The sequence below is a fragment of the Eleginops maclovinus genome, chromosome 1 (assembly GCF_036324505.1).
Source record: "Eleginops maclovinus isolate JMC-PN-2008 ecotype Puerto Natales chromosome 1, JC_Emac_rtc_rv5, whole genome shotgun sequence".
Classification (NCBI taxonomy): Eukaryota; Metazoa; Chordata; class Actinopteri; order Perciformes; family Eleginopidae; genus Eleginops; species Eleginops maclovinus.
In genome coordinates, this window is record NC_086349.1 from 20527108 (window position 1) to 20546136 (window position 19029).

The 19029-nt window shown below is 39.5% G+C and overlaps 1 protein-coding gene across 1 annotated transcript; it reads right to left on the reverse strand.

Moving 5' to 3' along the window:
* LOC134871337 (glutaminase liver isoform, mitochondrial-like) lies at positions 1-12425 on the reverse strand. The gene is made up of 18 exons (XM_063894076.1): positions 12117-12425; positions 10454-10541; positions 8378-8499; positions 5709-5838; positions 5553-5632; positions 5267-5430; positions 4963-5021; positions 3260-3292; positions 3101-3159; positions 2950-3016; positions 2787-2837; positions 2316-2492; positions 2066-2197; positions 1679-1771; positions 1484-1545; positions 1309-1385; positions 1157-1220; positions 1-1031 (listed from the first exon to the last, which is right to left on the reverse strand). Exons 1-18 carry the CDS (start codon positions 12323-12325, stop codon positions 875-877), a joined length of 1824 nt encoding a protein of 607 aa, XP_063750146.1. The 5' UTR covers positions 12326-12425; the 3' UTR covers positions 1-874.
* Positions 12426-19029: the final 6604 nt, after the last annotated feature.

Here is a 19029-nt window from a genome sequence, read left to right on the forward strand (position 1 = left end):
TGCTTTTACATTTCTTTTATTTACAGCAGGATGATACATATTTACAGCGACGCACTGAAGCTTTAAGGGCCAGTGTGTAGTATTAAAGGGGATCTATTGCTCTAAACGGAATATCATTTTCATTAGCATATAATCACCTCTATTTATACTTTCAATCACATGTCTAGTTTGAAAGTCATTTGCATTTAATTATAAACGTTCTGTTAGAATAACGCAAATGTGCACAGCTCAAGGCATCAGCAGTGAAAAAACTGACTATGATCCTTGATAAACTGGCATAAACAATAAATAAAACAGTCTTTCCAGCGTTTCAGGCATAAATGCAACTTAATAACCTGTTGAGTTAGAATAATTAATGAAGCAGATTTAGTTAGTTAGTATTTATACAGTTCACCACATGGAGCATAAAACCCCCTGATTAATGACATGCTAAAAAAGCAAAAATAAATTTCAATATTTGAACAATAAATAGGCATAATATATTAGATATTTACATCACAGTGGCATTTTCCATTAGAAGCAGAGCACAAAAACGGTTCATTAATATTGCAGCACAAGCCAAATCATGGCTTGAATGAGTGAATTTTCCCAAAAAGCCTGAATACTGTATGTAGTGCTTTGTTCATTCCTTACACTGTTGAACAATTGCTCCAGTCTGCAGAAATACATTACAGACTTTATTCTGTTATCATATATAGGATAAACTCCTTCATTCATCACATCTCTCAATGATATCCTTTCAGTCCTCTCATAATACAATTCATTAATTTCCATAACTAAACCCTTGAGATCCATTGTGGATTAGAGCAGCGGCTCCTTTATAAATTGAAGCCTCCCCCCCCTTAATATCGGTGTGCAATTCTGTTTGGCTTCACTAGACGATGCCCTTCAACGTATCCGGTGTGATCTTCTGCTCCTCTGTGTCACAGGGTGCGTTGCCGTCGCTGTACCCGCGCTGGTACTCTTGCAGGACTGAAACAACGACGTCATGGCTAAACTGCATGGCGTCATCTATAGGCGTGTTTCCCCATCTAAAAGATAGATAACAGAGTGTCATATGGAGATGGGTGAATTGTTACGATGGAGATGGAAAACTTATTGTAAGGTTTTAAATTGAATATGAAGATGAATACCCTATATATATTAAAATCCTTACCTGTCTTTCATGTGGGGATTCACTTTACATACTTCAATTAGGAAGACAACTGCTTCCACATGACCTGAAAGACAAGTGACCAAGCCCCATGTTTCATCTACTCTCTTTTGAATATCAAAGGGATTATTAAATATGTGCTAATAGAGCGTCACCTTCTGCAGCAGCAATGTGGAGCGCTGTGCGAGAGTCGTAGTCTCTCTGCTCCATGTTCACAGCTGAAAGGGCAAACCTGGAGGATCACATGCAGAAAGGATGACACGTGTGGCAAAACGTCAGAAACTGAGTAGTTAGGGTAGTATGAAAGGCAATGCTTCTGATTTTACGTACCTCCTGAGAGCCGTGAGGTCTCCACTGTAGGCTGCGAACATGAGGTTTACCACTGACTTGTTCTAATGGATCAAAAGGATAACATTACTGTATGATAACAGACTTTTTCTTAAACATTTCATATAAAAACTATATCTATGGTTTTTATTAGCCTCATAGAAAATTGCAGAACTACACTTGTTAGCCTGAACTTACTGGATCTTCATCTGATCTTCTCCGGGGGTCGTGTTTCTTGGTGAAGTGTCTCAGGTTGTCGTAATTGTGGAAGTTGAAATGAGACAACAGCTCCTAGTGAATCAAGAGTTGATTAATATTTCACAGCCCAATATGAGAAGGGATGACAAGGCCAGCCCCTCCCAACTGGTCTGAGAGCGTATAAATATTAGTATAAACACTAATAATGTACCTGTCATCAGTTAATAAAAATATACATGGAGGGTCATCACTTTCTTCACTTGTTTCCCTCTAATTTATTGATTATTTTCTACAAGTTTCAACTGTATTTTATGTCGTTGTGTATGCTCTGTAACAATAATATATTTTCATAATGACAAAACAAAAAATAGGGACATGGCTCCATACCTGACAGAAGTGGATGCCACGAACACTGTTCCCGAGCCGATCCAAAGGTGGGGACCAACACATCATACCCATGACGTTGGGGACAACCAGCAGAACAGCACCTGAAACCCCAGATTTAGCAGGCAAGCCCACCTGAAAATGAGAAGAAAACAAAAACTGTGTCAACCTGGATTCAACATCTCGTGTTAACATTTTCAGCAAAAAAAGTAGCAATGTTTTTTAACAGATGCTTAATTTCCAGGTGACTCACATGGAAGGCAAACTGTCCGGAAAAGTCGTACATGCCACAGGAATGCATGAGGCTCAGGGTGTTGCGAACGGCTTCAGCGCTCAGCACACGCTCGCCTGTGATTGGACAAATACCCCCGTTGGCCAGTGTGGCCGCCATAACACTTCCTGAGTCACAGTTCACCTCAATAGAGCACAACTGGAAAAACAGTCAGAGGAATGATTTGAAAACTTTGGAAATACACTTTATTGCTGAGGGTATAGGCCGATGCTAAAAGCAGTAGCTTCATTGTTATCCAGTGGTGGAATGTTAGCAAATGCATTCACTACTTAAGTACGGTACTTTATATATTTTATGCTAGTTATTACTTTTACTGCACTACATTTATTTATCATATAGAGAGTGGGATCAAACTTCTTATTTAAATCACAACAAAAAAGACTATACACTTATTCTCAAAATAAATCCACAGTGTACTTCAACATTGCTGACCTGAAAGTAGAAGTCAAGTGCAGCCATCATATCTGCATTTTCAGGAAAGCACTGCAACGGTTAAAATCAGAGTCAGTACGTACTGAACACATTCAATGTTTTAAGCACTATTCAAGCATTGAGGTGATTGCAAGTTCAATAATGAAAAACCACCAAAACTCACTCTTTTCTCCTTGAGGTAGTAACCAATTGCATAATTCCTATCACCGGTCTCCCTCTCCGACTGGAAACTTTAGAAGATAACAGCTATTTAGAAAGTTGCTTTGTCTGGATACAGGCCAAGGAGGTTGCATTTCCTGAAGCACAGTACTCACGTTGCATTGCTGAAGCCCACATACTCTGTACCAGCCAAGCTTTTCAAGAAGTCCATCACCTGCATGGAAATCGGGTTACACATGGTTCAGTAGGAAGACCAAATATATACACATGTGGGATCAAGAAAAGGTTTTTAAAAGTGACGAGCATTTACTCACATAGTCGAACCTCTCTGCCTTATTTGAATGAGGCTGTCAACAGAGGGAGAAACAAGTCACTTTCTGATGCCAACAGTCAGTGAATCCCTATAGATGGCAGTGTTTGAGTACTTTAACACCCAAGCATATATTTGTTTCCAGTTCTGGGTGGGCGTCGAGCTGTGACGTGGACATGATGTCTCTGAGCCTCTCCGTCCATGTGGCAATGAGCACACGGTGACCTGGTGGCTTTTACGGCTGTGCTTAAATTTCACGGACCGGTAAGGGAGCATTACCAAGTTGTAAAATTAACAAATACGGACCGTAAGCACATTCATATTTAATTACTCTACCTATAAAGGTTAAGGATGGTATCAAATATAACTGTGAGTTGGAGGGCAGACTGGAGAATTAACCTCATGGCCAATAAAGGAGTTTATTTTATCTCTTTCCAGGTGACTTCTCTCCGGTGCTCTGACAAGTTTAATATATATTTCAGGCATTTAAACTTTTTGTGACCAACCTTTTATACATTTTTCAAGCCATCTTCACAAGATGGCACTAACATACAGATACAAATCAAACAAATGTAAAACCAGAAAAAAATTGTCCAATTAAAATGTTGAAGGCATAATTGTTCCCATTGGTGTATATAAAGAAAGCTATTTTTTCTCGCCTGAGTGTAAACTACTTTTAAGTGTATGACCTCCTCAGTATGTATATCCGAACAATGTCCACTCAACACACACAGAAGCGAGGTTTGCTAACACACCTTCTGTTCTGGGGGCTGTTATTGGTCAGAAGTCCACACACTCCCCTGCTGTCAGGCCCACACACACACACTACCTCTCTCGTTGCTGAACCTGACCTACATATGATCAAAAAGTCCAGAGTATGTCCTCATTCACCTACAAAACGTCAGGGGAAAAATACACAACCATATAGGGCTAAACACCACCTCTACATGTGTTACAATAAGGCCAAGGCTCACAGATAAGTGTGATGGTCAGTCGGATGGTGATGACCAGAGTCCAGCTGCTGCAGGACCCAAGTGACCAAACATTACATTAGTGAGTGCAACATCACTAATAGCTTCAGCGTAAAACACAGCATTTTTTGGCTTTTCATCGTTGGACCCAATCACTCAGGCCTTCAAAATCCAGTAAATGTACTATATAATTTTCAGAACCAGACCGATAATGTTTCATAGCACATTAGCGACATTTGCAAACACTTCTTTGACACAGATTGTAAAAATCCTCACACTGCACACTGATTTCTGTATGCATATTTCTAATATACTTGTGAGTGGCTCAGGAATCACATGGGCCCATGCATGGACTAAAAGAACAGCATATGTTCCTAAGTGAAAGTGTGTAAAGGTTAAAACAAGAGGACAAGATTTCATGTTGCATACTACACCCTTCATTTTGCAGATTGTTCTGTCCCTGCTGAGGATGTAGCTGAGAGGAGAGTTAAAAAAAAACCTGACTAGTTTGTGAACCCCTTTTATTGGTGAAACATAGAAAAATGTCTAATTATCCAGTTTAGTTTCTTGTTTTCCTCATTACTTTTGAAGTCCTGAGGTCTGGGCCTATTTTTGGGCATGAATGGATTCAGGCCATCCAACTGTGGGATGTGTTTGTGGGTATATTCTACATTAAAAAGCTTCTGCATCTACTTACAAACAATTCATTCATTGCAGACAATCCTTTTGATTTTACCTTAATTAAAGAACTGATGACGATAGCTCCGGCGTTTACCATTGGGTTGTGTGGTTTATCTGCACAAGAAACAAGAGTGTGTTTTTACTTATTAGCCCCTAACCATGAGAGCAATACACTGCTGACATTAGAGGAGATATTTCATCTGGGGAACGGAGAGTAACATCAGCTAAGAAACTCAAAACATAATATACAATTCTCTTTTCTACAGAGGGGAGTCGAACATGAAAAATTGCTTCAAAACCTCTGTTTTTTTTGTAAAGAGGTAAACCGGAGCAACATTTTGATGTCGCTTATCACTAACCTTCGTCATTTAGTGACAGTTTGTTGAACTTGAATCCACTTGGCTCTTTTCCCACAAAGCGGTGAACATGCTCGGTGCCGAACTCGTGCACAGCGATGGCGTACTCCAGAGGCTTCACGCACGACTGTAGACAAAAGGGAACCTTGGTGTCACCCACAGAGTGTCTGCATGACATGAGGATGTGATGGAGAAGAATGGAAATAAAATGGAGGAGTGTTAGTGAGGGTATACACACGGTGGAGGTTTTCAGAATGGAGCACACATTAAAGTGAAGAGGTTATTGTACCTCTGTCCATCGATTGTGCACAGAGATACGCCCCAGAGATCGGGACTGAACTTAGCCAGCTGAGGAATGTAATCAGCTACCTACATGAAGACACACATGAGTGTTACTGTAGTGATTGAGCTGATAATGAATCAATATTGAGAGTTAGTAACTTACTTGTCCTGCCTCCTGCTGTTGTGCACTGTCATACATCCTGTCAATCTGCTGGGTCAACTCATCAAAGTTCGGTATGATGAATTTCTTTCTGAAAGCCTTGGTCAGCAGCATGATGTTGTTTCCCACACACCTACAGGACCACTCATCATTAAACAGATATCAAGGGAAAATGCGAATACATTTCTAAAACCCAATCTTGCAAAAAGACAACAAACAAAGCTAAAATAAACACCTTGTGGCTTTAGACCTCCGCCAACAACAAACAAAGTTGCAGTTTATATCAATTTCTGTCCAAACAGCTTAAAGGCCTTTCAGAGGAACAGGATAGAAGAACATTTGTAGCCATGACAGTGGACAAGACTTCCTATATACATGTTTGTGCAAAGGTTAAAACATGGATGCTTTAGATATGTCTTTAACCTAGCAGCACCAAAAGATTATCAATAAGATGGACACCAAAGTGTAATGTCCCTACTTTAAACTAAATGTGAATATAGACACTCAAACACAATCTCTGAGTTATGATGTTGAAGAAAAATGTGGTATGACGTCATAGTACATTTCACTTTTGCCCTTTTGATGGCAATTTATACCTTTTAGACATTTTTGATGAAATGTTGTCATTATTGGTGCAGTGATTCTTGAGTTGGGGCAACACTTCACTTTCTTTTCTTTGGGTTATTATCCAAACATTTGTCAAAACAAGTAGAGTTTATTGGACTGAAACACTGAAGCCTTAATCACTGAGATTGGCTCTGGCTGAGAAATGATTGTATAACTGAAACTCCAATCAATTTGTATCTAATTGAAATGCTCCACTCCTTGCTGCGCTTCCATTATTTTCTTTTTCATCACAATGGATCCAAAGTGACCTGCTTTAGACCCACAGATACCCAGTTAAGAGTCAACAACCACTCCTGCGTATATAAGCAGAGCCTTATAGTTATTATAGATTTTCATACCTATACATTGTCAGCAATTTTGTGCGCTTTCAAGGAAAGGCATGTACATTCTGTCACAACTGGTTTGAGCCAAAATATCTGACCTGCTGGACTCACTAATCAAGGGTGATGTTTGCGTGAGGCCACCGGGAGAGGAGACTAGAGAGAGCTTGCATTATTCACATTGGTCAATTCCCCCCAAAAAAGAACATAGCTCCCTCTCTATCTCTATCTAGTAGCATATTTTTATACTGAGATTTTGAGAAGAGGATAACCTTACAAATCAAAGAAAACAAGCAGAGAAAGAAAGACACGGCCATTTAAGTTTGACAAAGACTACCAGGCTGTGTTTCCCTTTGCTTTTCCTAGCCAGAGGATGAGATAGTGTGTATTACACTTACAAATGATACCACTTGGCAACAGACTGCACGGAGCTTACAGATCTGTTAAGTGTACTAATGAAATAGCCACAGTATGGGGCTCAACCAGAATGATGCCCTATCACTAACTGCCCCAGAGACTCCTCTGTCTTCTTTCTGCTCCCTTTACTTCTTTGGCTGCCCAGTGTGTGCAAGAATTTGGTTAGTAGCAGCTGTCAGCCGTAAAACGCCTGTCTCTGTCAGTCTCTTGGACTCAAATAGCGCTGACCACTGAATACTCCTCCTATTACTCTTGTACTTTAAGGACCAGGGTGTAGGATTTAGGGGGATTTATAGGTATAAATAAAATATACTATGCAAAACTATGTTTTCATTAATGCATTATCACCTCAAAATAAAATTTGCTGTGTTTTTGTTAACTTAGTATACGATGATTCCTTCATTTCTACATGAGCGGCTTCACTTCCATGGAGCCAAACTGACATAGTGGCATAACCGTGAATTTACAACTTCCATGTCTGTCACATAATGCCATTAGGCCCAAAAAAACCTGTTCCCATGGACCTGCAGGACATTGGCGAAGAGATGTCTGTTAATAGGCAATTTTTTTGAGTAAATGAACTTCCCAGCGTGAACACTTGCATTATTATTTCCTTAAAGTCATTAAATGCACTAATAACCAAATATATAATTAAACTGTTATTTTCCTTCCTCTGCTCATGTGAATGAGCCTGAGGCCAAGCAGCTGAAAGACGGTTTTTAATAACACTAGTTTGATCTCTTTTTAGGTATTTGACAAATATCACCTGGCAATCTAGGGAATTTCATACTTGGGTTTCATGTGCCACTGTGCCATTTTCCTATTTATGAATCTCGCACTCTGTATGCAGTTCTCTTTATACTTCCATGAAGCCTTTTCTGCACTTAGTTGTTTCTACAGAGCTGAACCACACATTGGCTCTAGAAACGGTCTTTCACATTTTGTGGGTTACCTGAAGGAGAGGTAATCAGTTTCATATTCAATTCCTAGCTAGATGCACAATGCTCCTTTAATCACAAAAAAGTACCCTTTATCTTACCCAAATTTGCACGGTGTCTTCATTTTTTTGTGCACATTCTCAGATTCATTTGCAGGTTTGATAAACCAATTTAAAATCTCTGACAAACAGCATTAGAATATAATACATTGACTTGGTTATGCAGCAGTGATAGAAACCAAGTTTTTAAAAAAAAAGCATATATAGAGACTGCTCTGTGTACTTTTGAATGGAGGTTAAAGTTCTTCACTCCCCCTGCGAATAACCGTGTGCATAACTGCGTTTCCATAAATAAACAAAACTTTTCTCACCTTCTGAAGAGCTTCTTGTCCATCATGACCGGCCCGACAGAGTCACGTGAGGATTGCCGCAGCTGACTGACACAGTCACGTAGGCGAGGGTCAGAGGTCAACAAACCTGTTTTTCTTAAAGCCTGGAGAAGAGGGACAAGAGATGGTTTTGAGCAACTAGGGATTAAAACATGGGAATCATAGACACATTCCTCGAACACTTTGGATCAAGCACAATAGTGATAATTGACTGTCTATTAGCAGGGTGTTGAACATGAGTACATCGACATAGTGAAGGGATTTCAAATGATTGTCGGTGCCCACCTGGGAATAAGAAGTAAATACAGACGTAAACTGAATCACTTGAAACCCGCTCGTAGGTCACACGTCAGGCTGACTGGCACAGTCTGAACCATGTGGATCTATTTTGGGGACGCCATGTGCACGACCCTCGGCTGATTCAGTGAGCTAACGGCCGACAAACACATGGCTGCAAGCTCGTTTGCTGTTATTGAATGTCTGTGTGTTATTTTTAGCAAAAGGACAGGAAATTCTAAAGTAAGTGCTGTCCTCATAGTTATTTATGCATACATTCATCCTTCGCCTGAGCGTGTAAGAACATTTTCTGTAAGGACATGCATTCAGTTTTAATTTAACCACAAGTAACAGACAGACAGACCTTTCCAAGGACAGCTTGAATGGCATGATGAAATAACTAAGTACCTCATATGCCTGAATCTGTACAATAATAACTCTTCATACACAGTCAATAAATAAATGAGTCACTAGACAGAAGTTTCATCAGATACAAGGTATTAATCAATTAATTATAAAATAATAATAATACCAATTTAAGAAATATGTTAAAGTTGTTGGTCCTGGATTGTTGAATTTTCTTCAATATAGGCAGGATTGGAAAATAAATGTTGTCTTGCTGTCTAAGTTTGAAAAGATATTAATTGAGGATAAACAATTGAGCTATTTCATTATAAATCAGCTTGTTTGCTAAATGTTCTGATATTCTGAATCCTTCTCTTGTTACCACACCGATGATTTCCAGTACTATATTTCCATGTCTACATCACTGGAAAGAAGAACAAGTATTGGATATTGAATATTAAGTGATAGTATAATATATAGTATCTGTTTTAAAAAGACACATATAAACGTTCAAGGCAGACTATGAGTCAGAGTGACTTGTAAGTGGTTTTGCAGTTATCTTCCACCATTTATGTTGACTCACACTTTCACCAGTAAGTCCTCTCCCAGTCACCTCTACAAACACATCAGGTCATCCGTTGCACGAAAACACGCCACTTGTGTTGACACACCTCTCTTCTCCTACATGCATGCTCCATTTTAAAATTCCTGAGTTGTCATAACACCCAGGTCAGCAGATGTCCATGTGTGCCTTTTTTAATGTGACGATCTTAAAGGTCATGCCACATGAAACTAAATGAGGTATTCATTAGCACGTTATCAGAGCTCACAAAAACCCCTTCAGTCTATGTCTGAGTTATCTTCCGAAATATGTTTGTATATGAGACATAGGAAAGAATGAACTGTGAAATGGGTTCACAAAGCATTAAATCACTTCAATACATTGTGTGTACAGGAAATACTGGCACCAAAAGCAGGGTTAATGAACAGTGAAAATGTTATGGTGGTGTTTCATTTTCTAATGTTAGTGGGTAATTTTGTTTATCTGTTCAGTTGGAAAGCCTTTACTAGGCTCTTTGGTTCTGTTGTTTAAGGAAAATGCCATTAATGCAATGAGCTTTCAAGATATTGTTGTAATGACCCCTCATTATAAAAAGATAAAAAATGCATGTTGTTCTCTAATGGACGCCACCTATAATTAGTCCTATTACATGAAAAAAGTCCCTGAACACCTTCTTAACTTGAACATGCATTCATATGGAGATGCTCTGGATTCCTGTTTCCGGCTTCTATATCACTCCCCAAGGTCGATTTAACCAAAGTCATAGGTGCTTTTTTGGAAATACAATACTGTGGCAGCACAGAGTGTGTATGGCCACATATGTCATGGAAAGTCCATGCCGTGATTGAGAAAGTGTGAGTGTGTTGTTGACTCACAGAGATGAAATGCGGCAGGGGGATTGTCTCCTTTCCTTCAGTGATGGCGTAGAAAAGCAGGTCCTCCATACTGGACATGAACCTAATTCTGCCAACACAAACAACGCTTGTAACATGTATGCACGTTGCTCCAATGTTTAAAGACAAAACCCTCTGAAGCGTGTCAACGTTTATGCCAATAACATGGCCAGTAATGAAGATATTGGCAAACATCCACACTAAGTATTGTTTGACAGTGGCTGTGGCCTCTATGACATTTCTAAAATATGTATACAAAATACAATCATAGGCAAAACAAGTCATTAGTGCAGTATATAATATGCAGGCTTCCTTATTGCTTGGGTCTAATATACTATAAACATGTAGCCTACTTTGAAATAGTATTCACAGTTTGTATGTTAATAATTGTTATTATTATAACAAAAGCTGGAGGAAAAAAACAAGAATAACACAGTAACAAAAGTAAAATGGTAGCATGCGCACCTAAATGCTCACTTAATAACTGCAAATAGCATAACAATCCTATGTGTGTACTTTATTTAATTACCATAGTGATAATCACATCTATGAATATCATTTTTAATGGTTGAAGGTTTAAAGATTATAGAGAGAAATGGTTGTTTGTTTTCTTACAAAGAATAGATAATACATTTGATGACACACTCTTGTGTCTGAGTAATGTAACTTTAGCTAGAGACAACATGTTGTTAGCTTAGCATAAAGCCTGGAAGCCTTTGGGAATAGTTACCCTTCCTCTGGCTAAATATGTATTAAATTTAGCCAGCTATATCAAACTCAATAAACCAAACACAGCATTGTTTTTACCCATGTTTTTTTAAACTTTAGTTTCTGAATAAATTATCAAAACTATAGAAGGCTAATTTGAGAGCTTCAAAAGTGCAGTGCGCGTTTTTTTTTTCATACCATTGGATAGAACCATGCTATCGGTTTTGGCCTTGTTGCTAAGCTAAGCTAAGCTAAGCTAAATGTCGTCTGACTGTATCTTCATGTTCAGAAACGAGTGGAATCGATCTTCTACAATCCTAGCAAGAAAGTGAATATTGGTAAGAGATTTCACACAATATATCTTAAACTAAACGTGTGTCTTATAATTAATGCTGCACAATTTATAATGATTAATAATAATAATAATTTTGCAATATTTCAGTCTACAAATTCGTTATAAGTGTGATGCTTTGGTAGAAGTTACTATGAGTTTGAATTAAGTCAGTAGGGCTTCACAGTTCAATCATGAATATTTGATCGTTCACGGATTTATTGTTTGATTGTTTGGATGCACATTGCTACAGTTTCTTCAATACTAGGTCATATTCATGGTAATATTACACTCCCAATAACAATCATACTTACAATATGACTTAATACATAACATAACCACTAAGTAACGTAACAACCAACACTTATTCAGAGCATGTATCATACATACAATAACATAAATGAGAATAGAAATCACTTAACTCTGAAAAATAATTCATCCACATCACATCACAACAGAACAAACACAGAACAGGAAGTCATATGTAATGATCTTAGCTAAAACAAGTTTTATTTCAATATGTAAATGTTGTGTGGAATTATTAATTATATTATTTGGCTAATTATTGGTGATTTATTCATTTAGACACAGCATTATGTGACCTACTTGGGGTGTCCTGGGTCAGCATCAGGGCCCTTCTGGTGGAAGGCTCTGTGGGTGTGGTGTGATGCTGCAGCCCAGGAGGGGAGAGGAACTGGTTGCTGGGTCCAGGACAAAACATTGTTGTCAGCTCCACCTCTGCTGGAGATCCCTGCATTTTTAAATAGCTGCAAGATTCCCGGGTTAGCTGTCCTCAGACTTTTCAGGCAGTGCATTGTGTGATAAGTAGGGCTTAGTCTTTAATAATTCAGAGGATGTGTTTTTTTCTCGTCCCAGTAGCTTATCCAGAGAGATATTTGTGACCAATGGTCCTCGGTGTTTTGCTTTAATAGCAGCTGCTGTCCTACACACTGGTTCAAGTACAGGCTGTGACTCGGGGGCGTGGCTTTGACACATGTGCAGCATGGTGGGGTCAATAACCTGCAGCTTCTGAAGCCAAACCGGTGTTTGATTATAATAAGAGACAGTTTAGAAAGTTATGGAGCATATTTGACTTAGGAAAGACTCATTACTTTAGCTTAAGAAGGGAAAACATAAGTATTTACACGATTTATATTTCTACTTGGATTTAGTCGGGTCTTTGGTTTAGGCCTAGGGGTACACAGCTTTCTTTCACTTTAAAAAACTTGCTGTGTATTATGTTCCAAATTCAAAGCGAAAGGACAGATGAATAATGTCACTCCTAGCAGTTTCAACAAAAACATTTTTGGTAATTGTGGCCAACATTCAAATGTACACTGAGTTTAAATGAGGTAAAAGAGGAGGGGAAGAGTTCAAATGTCCACATCAAGGTTTATTTTCCAAGCATTGCAGCATTCAACATAAACTGGCCTTGAGAAAGTGGACGTATGCCAGCAAACACGTTTATGTAACTCCTATCAAACGAAAAAGGTCTTTCAAAGCCTGGACTTGTGTTGATGTGTACTGTTATTTATTTTTCTCATATTTCATTGAATATTTTTCCTGCTGCAACTTTTTGTGCTTCTGATTATGTAGCTTTGCAGCATATATCACCAAAAACCAAAAATAATTTATGTGACATGAATTATATTTGCCAATATGACATTCACTCTGTGAGTCAGTGGTTGGTGTCACGTCTTTTTCTTTTATTGTGAAATCCTTATGATAAAGTGTCAGTTTAATCTGCCATTAACTAAATGCAATGTTATTTATACTTCAACAATGACTGGGAAAATATGCATTGTTGTCTTGTAAATAATGTAAATAGGTAAAAGCCATGTTTATACTAGGTAGTCATTTCTACTGCTGTTATGTGGCGACACCCCATGGTGAGTATCCCAAACTGACACACTGAAACTTTTCTATTTTGTCCTCAAGGTGGCGTACTCACTCCAGCAGGACCCAATGCTCAGGTCTTCTCTATTGCCTGACTGCTGTTTTATCGAGAGGACACATTACAGTCCTGTCTGAGATCCTTCTTCTCCACAGAGGTTTTTGGCAGGTTTCCTGGTTCTTCAAACACAATTGTTTGTATCATATGATATCTCTTGAGACTGAGGCCTCACTTCCTGTCTTTGATGTCAGTCCACTGCTGTGTGACAAGTAAGGCAGTGACTGACTGGGATGGAGCATTTTTAACACAAGATAAACAGGTTGTAGGATATCACATCCCAAAACAGTGGATCAAAAAATGTAAACTAAAGGCAAGAATCCGACAAAAGATCAGCACTCTATATTAAAGCTCCTAGCCATTTGAATTGTGCCTTGTTCCGATCTAAAAGAGATATTTGTCAGGCATTGCCAAATACTGTTTTGCACTTAAGAATAGTGGATCTCAACCTCAGGGTCAACCAGGTGAATGGCTTCAATTTAGGGCTTACTGTAATCATATATTGAAGCACTAACAATCTATCCATGTATGTGCACAGAAATTGTTTTCACAAACATCAGCCAGATTATTCTTCAGGGTCTCGACTCTAAAAGATAGAGAGCCACTACTTTACATCCTAAATACTTTTTCCCCCTATTTCTACTTTGAAACTATTTTAATTTCCCCCCTACTGTTTTCAAGGCAGTTCTAATGAAGGCAATTTAAATCTATCCCCAGATGAAGGATCCTGGTGATAGCCAGAATGCTTGTGTTTAGTTTTAAAGCACACCTGCTAAACATTCACATTCTACCTTTAAAATTCCTGCTGACTGTGCAGGATTAGTTTCCAATCAGCCTTTAGAGGCCGATGGTGTTATCTCCATTACCAAATAAACGAGGCCTCGTAGGCTTTGGTGGTCCCTCTGCATTTCTAGGCGTGTGACTCCTCCAAAGGGGTGCATGCTAACCCATGGCCTCTCTGCACTACCTCTGCCGGTTGTAGCTTCTCTGTTTTCAGACGAAAATGTTTTCCATTCCTGGGCCAATGAATGCCACCTTTGTCCCTTCATCCTCCATCTTGTGTGAGAAAGCCCCCCTCGCTGCACTCACCAAGCCTGCACAAACTTAACCTCTTCCCCCCTCCACCTCACACAGGAAAAGAAACATACCGGGTCTAGCGCTTTGATTCAGGCTCAGTAATCTGGAGGTCTGGATAAAGCGCTGGCTTAGAGATCACTTTGGACAGTCAGTGTTGGGGAAAGAATAGCTGTTGAAATGTGAGTGAAACAGCATTTGTTTTACTCGGATAACAATCTGCTGAATTCATGTCAAAAAATTAAAAACACAGACTGGTAAACAGCCTTCAAAAGAGATGGCGAACGATGCAGGCTGTCGCTCGTTATTCTAAGTTCATTGTGGAAATAAACATTGTAAGAGATATTTATTAGTTCTAAAGCAACCCAAACCACTTGGACCTTTTTCATATCCACATTGCACCAATTACGCTGCCATTTTCATAGGATTGTTGCTTATTTCTTCAACTTCCCAAAGCCCCTCTGGGCCTTGAAACCCCACTCGGGCTACCACACACATCTCATGTTGGACTGAATGGTTTGAACCCACATAGGCAGTAGACAGTTAGTGCATAAAACACCAAATCCATTTCCATTTCCAGTCCAACCTAGTTTCTGCCCCACTGTCCTGTGTAAGACTTCCTGCCTGAAAATAATTTAATACCAATTAGAGTACATGGTGAAACTAAGCTCCTTATGAGAAACAGTTAAATGCTTGTAGAGATTAAATGCACCGTTTAATATATCTTTCAAATGAAAGAGTAAGGGCCATTATCCCTGCGCCACCCAGAGAGAAAGGAATTCCAATCTCTTCTCTACAGTGAACCTCACCCCCCCCCCCCCCCCACACACACACACACACAGGAGAGGAGAGCAAGGGACATAGCAAGCGTAGCTATCTATGCATTAATCTATGATGCCATTATGTCCGATACAGGGGTCTTCTTATATTTAGTTATTTTAGCCACACTAACGCTCAGTCACTCCAGAGTGTTGGCTAGGCACTTTGCACTTTGGCACATTTCCTTATCTGAGGAATACTATAACCCTAAGATGATTAAATCTTCTTTTATAGTTAATGAATAAGTTCCACAATCACCAAAAAGGAGTTACACCACTATTTTTGTATAGCTTCTCATTTATAGCTTCTCACTTGCTTTGGTTCATTTCTCGAATCATCCGTACAGACAGGAACTCACATCTAATGTATCATGACAGTGTGAACTTTTTTCATCTCTGAAGCTAGCTGCAGATTCTTAGGATTTTGGAGTTTTAAAGTAAGTTTAATCTCAAGCTGCAAACGGACAGCAAAACTACTGTTTGGGTTCACTGTCACCGCTCTCATAGAAGCAGACAGCTGTTCCCTGTGAAAAGCTCTAAAACCCCACTATACTCTACCTGCTCAGCAAATAGCAGGCAGACAAGCTGCTGAACATAGTGGAGCATTTAGCAGCTGAATGGACAGATATTTCCTTCAGGAGTTGAGCTGAGATGTCCTAAAATGGCAGAAACTCTTTTTATATACAGTTGGAAATAACCATCGACGTATTGCAATGCCCACAGGCCACCCTTTACATTTTGTGCCCCAGTAATAAGACAAGAATAGAGAATTTGCTAATATATTTAAACATCATTGCATTGATTTACTATGGATTTTAGGGTTGAATCACTGAATGGTGTGGCACAACCGTATCTCTCAGACTGGCGTTTAAGATGTACCTAGCAGGACCCTCTGCTGCTGGCCCCTAGTATCCTCAAGGAGCTTAACAAAAAGGTGGAGAGATTTCAACCACTCTGGCCCTTATCCCTGAAACAGTCTGCCTTCTGATTTAAGGTACTCCACCTCCAACTCTGTGGACATTTCTAAAATAAAACTTGTTTCTGTCTGTGTGTGGACCGGTAGCATTGCAACCGTGCAAGATTCAAACATGAAACTTAGGTGTGTAGTTGAAACAAAATCCAAGTTCTTAGATGGGTGTGGTCCAGAAAAGGAAAGGGGCCACTGACCAGCCCCACTTTATATCCCTGACCGGATTTGTGTCACCAAATCTTACAGGTGTCAAGTTAAGATCAAAAAGGAGGCTGTATTCAATATGGTTATGATCCTAATGCAAAACGATCTTTGGTTTGCTTTTCTTCTTCAAGTGTGGCTTATTGGCTCTAGCCATTGAAGGACGTGTGCTAAATAAAGATTCATTCAATGATTTGCATTTTATTTATACAAGAAGCAGTTTCCTTTCAGCTGTGTAATGAGCACTAGAGCCTCATGGGGGTGCTGACTCAACTAATTAGCCTTGTTGCATTGGTAATGAAATCACAGTATTTAAATGTTGTTTATTTTCCTGTTTGTTCTCATTTTCATCAAAAGTTGGTTTAATAATTTTACAGAAGCTTTTGTCCTCCAGTCATAACAGCAATGATGTTAATACAGCATCAAGGCTCTTATGGCCTCCTGTTGGCATCTTATCTCTCTGATGATTAATTACAGCCTGAATATTTAGACACAGACAGTTTTAACAAGAGTTAGACTACAATGAGAGTTGCTGTCAGTCCTCAAGGCCCTTCTGTCCTCTCCTCTCCCCCAGGTGGGGCTGACCCCCCTCCCTTCACCAGTTTGTGTGTCCACCAGCCACCCCTCTGCTGCGGTCACTGTGCTGAAACCTAGACACCCTCTAGACCCCTGGAGCCTCTGTGCACCCGTACAGTGGAGAAAGGTCAGTCTCTCCCCGCCCCCCATCACCACCCTTCTTCCGTCACCACCATCTCTTCCCCTTCCCCTACCCTCAAACCCACCCCTCCTCCTTCATCCTCTGGGCTTCCACACCCTTCCTCACCCACCAACCCCCATCCTCACCATGCAGCTATCCCACTGCCCTGCCATCTCGCAGCATTCCGCGGCCCGTGCACACAGAGGCCTATTGTGTGAGCCGGGAGACGGCAGAAGGCAGCAGCGGAGAAAAGGGATGTGTAGAGCTGAAATGAACTCAGTATTCCTGCTGTACCTTGATACAGATCTGTAGTCCCACTAGTTGACACAGTTTTAGAGAAAGCAGCGGCAGATGAATGTTCTATGATTGCTGCACAGCTCTGAACTGAGCGCTTGTTACCACATCATTAAATCTCTCTCTACTTGTAGGAAGTTGGCATATTTAAAAACATCCAGGTGGAGAACAGGTTGTGTGAATTATGCGATTAGGAAAGTTGAGAATGATTCCCTTTTGTTTCTCCAGTATTTCCTTCGTTTGATGAGCTAAGAATATCAATATTGGATCCCCAAATATTTTGGTCCACTGACAATAATTGGACTTTCTTTAATTCAGAAGCTTAAAAAACGTCAGAATGGTTTATTTGTTTACTATTATTTGAAATTCATGTTGCTTCTCTGGTTTATGGTCTATTTTCCAAATATTGGTGTAATCTGGTTTGGGCTGGCCATATTATTTAGACATAATGCAATAATTAGGATGTGTGTATAAATGGTGGCAGTATTTTCTTAGCATCTCTAGGTTTACTTTACTTTTTTCCTTCAGAGGATTTATTAACAGACATAATCAACTGATTTATAGTCGGCTTTTACATTATTGCATATTTAGGCTTTGTTTTCTTAGCTATTTTTACTATTTCTAAAGTCTTGCCTTTTTTCCCAAGAGGAACAGTTAAAGCTTACCAATGTCAACATCTGTATTATAACAGTCTCTCAGTCTATCCCAAGTTAGAACCACTTACAGCAGAACTTCTACTTCACTTTTATTTTTGTGACACAGCAACAGTGACCTGACCTGAGACAGCAGACTAGACTCAGTGTGGCACTGTATACTCCCGCTATTGTCTAAAGAGTGCCCATTATTTATTCAGCTGGGTAACTGGCTGTTTAAATTCCTGAAATGTTTTCGTTGCTGGACCCATCAGGATAATCACTATTTGTCTAACTTTATAGTCCTAAACCCAGAAAATCCTGACCTGAGCTTTAATGACTCTTAATAGTCAAAGATAAAAAGGAAAGCAAGAAAATCCAAGAAGAGGAGATGTCAGTGGGTCTTACATTGAATTAGAGCTTATTTTAGATCAGTTTTCCATCTTCTTCCAAATATAAATCACAAATACCAAACAGTTCTGGCAAACAAGAGCTAAGATCGTGGTTCAAATCTTTCTTTCCTGTATGTGGAATGAGGGGGGCTCTCCCGAAGGTCATGACCCTGGAATTACTGTGCCTCTCCTCATCACAAAGACCCCCTTTCAAGCACTCTCACCTGCGCTATCTGGAGAGAGGTACATGATAAAGATCACACGCACGTTTCATCACCCTTCTGGCTCAGCTTCACAATAGATAACTCTTGCATATATGTGCTATTTTGCCAGGAATGTTTCTATGAAGGTGAATAGCGAATTAGACTTTCTGGTTGTTTAAAAGTTATATGAAGGCATGAATATTATATTTAAATGCTGAATTCAGAGGATGTTGCTTTTATCTTCAGGGGAATTTCCTTCAATTTGAGCCACAGTTGGATTGTTCTTT